The following is a 7,550-nucleotide window of genomic DNA, read 5'->3' on the forward strand; positions in this document are numbered from 1 at the left end:
CTCCGAATGTTACCCCAGAAGGATCCCCCGTGGGGATGCTCCAATAGTTAGTTAGTATGAAGGCGTATGTAACTATAACTACGTTAGTAGGTGCCTCATAATAAAATAACACCCACTTACATAGGCCCACCCCAGCTGATAGCAGCCTTGGGGGGGGGGGGGCTATATAGAAGCATTCCATAGACGCTTCATATAAACATTTTTCGCTTGCTTTTTAGACAGCCAAGTTTACAGGTGAGTTGATGCTATTAGCTGCCAGGACGAAAACCAGACGCTGTTACTAACACGCAGCAGTTGACAAAATGAGGGTTACGATTGCTACGACCTACATGCTGGCCACGCTGGCTGTGGCTCAAAGCCGCGAGTCTCTCCCTGACTGCTCTCTTTCCTGCCTCGACGAGTCTACGGCACTCAACAGCAATTGCGCCGCCGACAACTTTGGATGCATCTGTAGTAACTTCAACGTTATCCACGGAGCTGCGACGGGATGCATCATGAGGGCGTGCGGCTCTGAAGTCGCCATGGGTATGTCTCGACGATTACTCCTCTCTTGGGGCTTGGAGCCATCACTTACACCATCGTTCTAGGTCAATTCTTGCCAGCTATTGTCAACATTTGCAAGACAATCGATACGAGCGGGTTCGACGACACCAAGTACTTTCCAGAGCTAAAGCGCTCAGCAAGCATCACCGTCTTTCCTCTTGAGTCACCAAGCATCACCGTCTTCCCTCCGGAGCCGGAGAACACGGCCACGGCGCCCGCCACAAAGTCCACATCCTCGGGCAGTGTTGGGATACCCAACCCAACGACCAGTATTGTGTCGCCGACTGTTGTCACTGGTGAAGCTTTTCAACCCCGGCTTGTGCACAGCTGGGTGGTGCTTCTTGTTGGAGTCCTGCTTCTATGGTGAGGACTCACAGCCAAGACTGATCGACGTCGTTGCAGCCGCGCTTTTCCAACCCCCACTTGGACAGTCGGGCGGTATTTCTTATTTGGGTAGTGCTTCTGATTAGAGTTTGGTGCTGCTTCCTATTAGAGTCCTGCCTCTGCGGTGATTGGGCCCACAGGCAAGACTGGTCGACGTCGTATGTACGGCCGAGCTTTTGTTTTTAGGTTCCCTTTGGTGGAGCTTGAATTAGACTGTTAAAAGGCGGGAAATCACTGGATTTTATTACACAGGCCAAGCTGCGCCCTAGTATTCCAACACGATGGACGAGAGGGCAGTCCACAGATAACGGGACATTCCCTCTACTATAAGCTGCTTAAACTACTACTAGTCCTAGTCTCTCATTTACTTATATATCTATGTATTTTACCACAATTCGGCTTACTCTCCTTTTTTGGAAAGTTGTCCATTAGCTGTGTGTGGGTATAGAGGCGTATGGAGGCGCATGGAGGCGTATGGAGGCGTATGAAGGATAAGGATTTTCAGGTTCATCCCAAAAGTGTGAAACAGTAGTAGAGTGAGTGGCTGGTTGGAATAAAGTGCCACCATACGATAATCAGCCGCCTCCCAGCGCCACGCCCTAGTTCTTGGGATGAGGCCATATCACCACTTTCGGCTCTCGGCTCACCCAGAATCCAGAATGCCGAGGATGGGCTGCGGCCTGGCTTGTGAGAATAGGATGCAATACAAATGCGTCTTGTTTGGAGTGCGCAGGCATCTGCTCCTAACAACTGCACATGCCGGCGTTGCTCCCCAGGGATTTGCTTACATCATGCGGCCAATGAGAGCTTCATGCGCCCCTCGGCTCCATGTCGTGATCACCATTGGTGTGATTTTACTTTGCCTTATATGCATCCTTCTTCTCAGAGACGCTCCTGACGCACAATATCGGGGCAATGGCCACGAGAAGCTGACGCAGGCTGATGACCCTGGCACCGCCATTTTAGCATATCCCTACTCGCCGCCGCCACGCCGGGACTTTACGTCGCTATCGAAATACCCTGCCCACAACACTGATGAGCCTACAAAATATGCGTATTCCACGCTGTATTGCAGCCGCGAGCCCGACTTACGCGATCCTTATTTTGAGACTACGCAGTCCATCATTTGGCGCATACTGTGGTCCGATTTTCGGTCCAAGTATCCAATCATCGTGTTCGTGTGTCCCTTTATCCCCGAACTCCTGAGGCGCATATTGCGAGGGCAGGGCGCAATTGTGAAGACGATACCGTTGCTCGACAATATCATACCTGATGAAGCTATACCAACGAAACGATGGATAGACGTCCTATCGAAACTCCACTTGTGGAGTCAGATGGAATGGAGGCGCCTGGTATTCCTTGATTCAGATGCATTTCCTGTTGCCAACATCGATGAGTTGTTTCGGCTGGCGCCAACGCAGAGATGCAAGGAGGGTGATCTTGACCTAGAGGATAAAGCTGCGGTTGCCAAGGCATCCGGCGACGAGAACATGTGCAATTACGTCTACGCAGGTGTCGCCCAGTTCTCGCCGGAGAATATCAACGCTGGCGTTTTGGTCTTGAAGCCGAATCGGGACCTGCATGCGAAGCTCCTCCGAGCCGCCAAGCAGACGGCTGACTATAACTTTGAGGACATGGAGCAGGGGATCTTAAAGTCAAAGAATGCCTTTGCAATCGACGGGCCGTTTCCCGTCACCAGACTGCCGCCAGCATGGAATACCGTGCCAGAGTACTACTTGAAGTATCTGAAGAGCGGCGAGGGAGAGATTGGAGGCCCTGTCAAGATTCTCCACGTCAAGATGTGGAGTAGATTCTGGGGACAATGGAACAATCTGACGCAGCTGAACGATATGTGGGATTTAGATTGGATGAAAATGAGTCGCTTCTATGACTCGGCTCGCTTTGAGGACGCTAGGCGAACAGGCATATTCAGGGAACTATGGGAGACAAGCGAGCACATAAGATAGCCTTGGCTAAATAATGTACAATATAATATCCTCTCTCACATCCTCTAGTCCAAAAGCATGATCCTATGACCGACATGGGGGGGTTTCCGAGCTCGGCGTGTCCGATACTTTGGCAAATGTCGAACCCTGCATCCGCGCCGCTCACTGAGTGGGCAGGGTAATTTATGAACAGCTGCTGAGAACTGGCCAATATTTCCAGACTCGGACATTCTCCGTTTCCATGCAATCACATGGCATAGATGGAGCCGACAAGCTGTGGTGGCTAGGTTGACGACGTCGAGAACTAGCGTGTTGACGCCACCATGTTTGACGATGCTCTACCAAGTAGGCCGATCACTTCTCCATTGCGCCACAAGCAGCTAATTATGTGGAGGCTGAACAAGTGCGTGCATGTAATAAGGTGTGTAAATTGGATAGTCCATAACAGGTTCACGAGGGTGCTCTCTCGACGCTGTTTAATACATGCATTGTAATATATATTCCGCCAATCTATATTTTAGGGCGTGTGGCCGCAGTCTTTTCTAACGTCTTGCTGTAAACCCAGCTGGCAAACTTGACGCTTGGTTTATCCACAACCCGCGTGACGACATTTGCGATGTAGAGGGTCAGGGGAAGTAGAAACAAGTTTGCGAGGAGGAACGAAAGCTCCAGGCCGACAGGACCGGCTTTGGATACTGGGATTATTCCGACCCAACCGGGAATGTGCTCAAGGTGTGCCTTGGAGCTGATGCCGAAGACGGCGTACAGCCGATCACCAATGGTCCAGAGAACGGGCCCGTGGACCAGGTATAAGGCAAATGAGACGCGGCCGAGATACTGGCAGACTCTTGTCTCAAAGAACCGCCGCAACCAGCTGAGATGCCTCACGCACGGCATGAGAAGAACCGCGGCCCAGAACAGGAAGAACCACTTGTAGTCAAAGACGGCCTGGGGCTTGAGGAAGGAAAGGAGATACCAGCCACGGTTCTTTGCGAGCTGCTGTATTTCGCGGTTCTCAGAGGGCACACCGCCGAGGTATATGCTGATGACTAGCATATGATAATACATGAAGGTCTTGTGCGGCTGGAGTCGGACCAAGATCGACGGCAGGCGGCCCAGGCTAGCCAGGTGGTCCATGTGGCTCAGCAGCATGCCTGCCATGAACATTGCACAGTACCAACCATCCGCAATGTACATGAAGTATCCCACCAGCGCCAGTTGGCACCACACACGGGCCTCCGCGCTGCAGCGGGAAAACGCCAGCAGGGAGCCAAAGACGACCAAGGAGCCCTTGAACTCGGCAGCGATAGACCAGACGTGCATGTTGTAGCTCATCCACGGCACGCCACCTTCTTTGAACGGGTAACTGAAGTTTTTGAACTCGCAGTACAAAAACCACATCTCGTCGAACCACGTTCGCTGCGGGGAGGATTCGTCGACCCAGAGACCAAAGACGTGCCAGACGGTGGCATACACTATCAGTGTAGCCAGCACAGGCAGAAACAGGCGTGTCCAGCGGCGGAAAATGGACGAGGCCAGGTGGTCCACGAGACCATGCATGTCGTTACTCTCAATCAGCTTGTGCCCCTTGATGGACAAGACGTAGCCGGATAGGACAAAGAAGATGGAGACGGCAAAGTGGCCACCCGAGAACAAGATGCGAATGCCGGGCAGCGCGACAAAGTGGTGCTTGCCCTCGTAGCCGAAGCTGTTTTCGAAGATGCCGTTTTGGTTCCAGCGATGCATGTTATGAACCCATAATTCGTGGTGGTGCCAGTAGACGATGAGAGCCGCGAAGCCGCGCAGTCCATCGAGGTAGGCTGTCTTGTGCAAGTTGCTCGGGCGAGACCATGGCTGCAATGTCCATTGCGGCCGCAGTGTGAGGATATCGTTGCCCTTGTCCAGGGCGGACCGCAGCGGCTTCCAGTAGGCTTTCCAGTACGGCAGGTCGTCGCCACCTCCACCACCGCGCTCCTCGGCGTCGCAAAGGAACCTGCCGTCGCTGCCGTCGTCGGAATCGAGCGTGAAGGACGAAGTCTGCCATTCCATCTTGTAGCTGTAGATGAATTGAGCCGGAGAGTAGCAGCGACAGAAACGGCCGAGATGGAGCAACGGCCAGGTCGGTATATCAAACAAAGCGCAGCTCGCAAGGCCACCGGCCAGGCTGGCGGGCTAGTTAGCATGTGGCTAGCCGCGGAAGGTTTGCAATGTCATGTCATTGAAATCAAGGCCGGCTGCCGGCACCGTTGTCGCGCTGGCCGGAGCCCCATTGTGATGGACAAGTGTTTACGTCTGTACCTATGTATGTATTGGTTGAGTTGTGTGAGCCAGGTGGCCACAGGCCACTGGCCTGACACCCATGCAAACATGCGACGTTGATCGCGGGGTTGTAATGTGGCGTCGTAGCTTCGTTAGCCCGTCAGGGACTGACCCACTTTCGTGTGGCTTCGCGACAAGGGCCACAGGGTGCTTCACGGCGGATAGCCACCAGTTAGTTACCTAGTTAGTACCTATGTACCTACCTTGGCCCTGAGTGCTACATAGTCGGGCTGTCCAGAAAACTTTCGCCTCGCACCTGGGCCTGCCCCCCTAATAAGCCACAAAAGCTAACAAACCCCTGGCTTTGATTGTTCGACGTCGTGTGCAAGTAAAATTGCGGAGCAAACGGGCAATAGTGGCGCCACCACGTTCGACAGGGGGTCGGCGACCATGGGCGTTGTATTAGTGAGTGGCGAGCGTGGTGGGAAGGCAGAGTAGAAAGAACGGGTTTCAAGGCTTGATATATTATGAATGCAATCATCGCTGCTTGGCAGTACACATCTTTGTCGCTCGCCCATCGTTATGGCAGCTCCCCTGTGACCGTCACCGCCACGTCTCTATCGGTTTCCCCCCGGACCTGCGCCCACCGCTCGACCTCTGCGGACCAAGGCCGAAAGCCATACCTGTGACTTTCCGCAGCTCTGCTGCCTCTTTATTCCGTCCCTGTCTCACTGTCTTGCAAGCCTTGACACTCGAGTTCGCCACGTTCCGAACTGGCAGAGTTCGCAGCGCCGCATCCCACCCAGGGCGGTCCAAACATGCCCTTCAAGCTCACCATGTCGGCGATACTACCGCCAAAGCTCAGCACCGCCCTCATTAGAAACCGTATAAGACGATACAGGCACATTTTTACCTATGTGGGCTGCATTCTATTCCTGACGGCCGCGCTGAATCTGGACCTGCTTTTCCCAACATCGCACCACATACGAGAAGTCACTGTTGCGCCACCTCGTCCCGAGCTGCCTGGCGATACATTTCCCCAGAAAATCTGGCAAATATGGAAAACAGATCCGTTATTTTTCGGAGTCACTGAAACCTCTCGGGCCATGACCTGGCTCCAGAAGAACCCCCAGATGCGCTACGAGGTCATCACCGACACCAACGACAGGACCTATGTCGAACATTTTTTTGGCCCCCTGGGATTTGGCCGCCAAGACATTGTCGATTTTTATAATAATATTCAACTGCGCATCATTAAAGCTGATTTACTACGCTATATGGTTTTATACGCCGAGGGTGGAATATATGCTGACATTGACGTCGAGGCTATCAAGCCCTTTCACCGCTTTATCCCACAACGCTTCAACGAGCGAGACTACGACCTCATTATTGGCATTGAAGTGGACATGCCTCATTTCCGCCAGCACCCCATTCTTGGCCAGAAATCGCAGTCATTCTGCCAGTGGACAATCATCTCACGGCCACAACACCCGGTCATGATGCTCCTGATTGAGACAATTATGAAGTGGTTCACAGGCGTCGCCAAGGAGCAGGGCGTCGCCATCAAGGATGTTGAGCTAGACTTTGACCAGGTCATCACAGGAACGGGCCCGTCGGCCTTTACCACTGCTGTCCTGGCGGAAATGAATAAGGCATCGGGCGGAGCAGAGATTACTTGGGACCATTTTCACAAAATGGACGAGTCCAAGGTGGTGGCGAGAGTGCTTGTCCTCAACGTCGAGGCCTTTTGCGCTGGCCAAGGGCATTCCGACTCGGGTAACCATGGCTCCCGCGGTGCACTGGTAAAGCACCACTATCACGCATCTAACTGGCCCAGTAAGCATAAGCGCTATAGCCATCCCGCGTTTGGCGCGGTGGAAGAGTGCAACTGGAACAAGGGCTGCGTGGAGCAATGGGACAAGGATGTGGCAGAGTACGAGCACCTCTCAGAAGATGACAAGAAGGCCAAGATTCTAGAGCGCCTAAAGCTTCTACAACAGCCCGCGTAGAGGAAGTCAGTATATAGTTCCTAGAATGGTTAAGTATATTTTAAGACAATACATTACTATATATTATAATAACCTTAGGCTTAGAACTAAAACTATATTTATAACTAAGCTATTTACTCTAGGGCTATATAGAGTAAATATACTAAAAAGTAGTTAAACTCTTTTTAACATTTTTTATAGATTATTAAAATAATCTAATAAACTAGGAGGATTATTAGGATTATAGAGTAAACAAAATAATCTAAGTATTAAAGTAGAGAAGAGAATAAGTATATAAAGAAAAATATTTCTAATAGATAATTATATTAAATCTCTACTAATTAATCTAAGTAATAGTTCTACTATTAAAGATATCTTTTTATTAATATATTATAATAAAATCCTTATGTTAAATAAAGTCTAATATAGT

The 7,550-nt window shown here is 51.4% G+C and overlaps 3 protein-coding genes across 3 annotated transcripts; 2 read left to right on the plus strand and 1 right to left on the minus strand.

Moving 5' to 3' along the window:
* Nucleotides 1-302: 302 nt before the first annotated feature.
* Nucleotides 303-2,894, plus strand: ISF_09930 (Glycosyl transferase, family 8; the record flags this gene model as incomplete). The annotated part of the gene is made up of 3 exons (XM_018853529.1): nt 303-525; nt 588-768; nt 1,814-2,894. The coding sequence occupies 3 exons, from the start codon at nt 303-305 to the stop codon at nt 2,892-2,894; spliced, it is 1,485 nt and encodes a 494-aa protein (XP_018699280.1).
* A 489-nt stretch (nt 2,895-3,383) lies between these two features.
* On the minus strand, nt 3,384-4,922 carry ISF_09931 (Acyltransferase 3; the record flags this gene model as incomplete). The annotated part of the gene is made up of 1 exon (XM_018853530.1): nt 3,384-4,922. The coding sequence occupies one exon, from the start codon at nt 4,920-4,922 to the stop codon at nt 3,384-3,386; it is 1,539 nt and encodes a 512-aa protein (XP_018699281.1).
* Nucleotides 4,923-5,950: 1,028 nt separating this feature from the next.
* On the plus strand, nt 5,951-7,141 carry ISF_09932 (initiation-specific alpha-1,6-mannosyltransferase; the record flags this gene model as incomplete). The annotated part of the gene is made up of 1 exon (XM_018853531.1): nt 5,951-7,141. The coding sequence occupies one exon, from the start codon at nt 5,951-5,953 to the stop codon at nt 7,139-7,141; it is 1,191 nt and encodes a 396-aa protein (XP_018699282.1).
* Nucleotides 7,142-7,550: the final 409 nt, after the last annotated feature.

The sequence above is a fragment of the Cordyceps fumosorosea genome, assembly GCF_001636725.1.
Source record: "Cordyceps fumosorosea ARSEF 2679 chromosome Unknown scaffold_102, whole genome shotgun sequence".
NCBI classification, from domain to species: Eukaryota; Fungi; Ascomycota; class Sordariomycetes; order Hypocreales; family Cordycipitaceae; genus Cordyceps; species Cordyceps fumosorosea.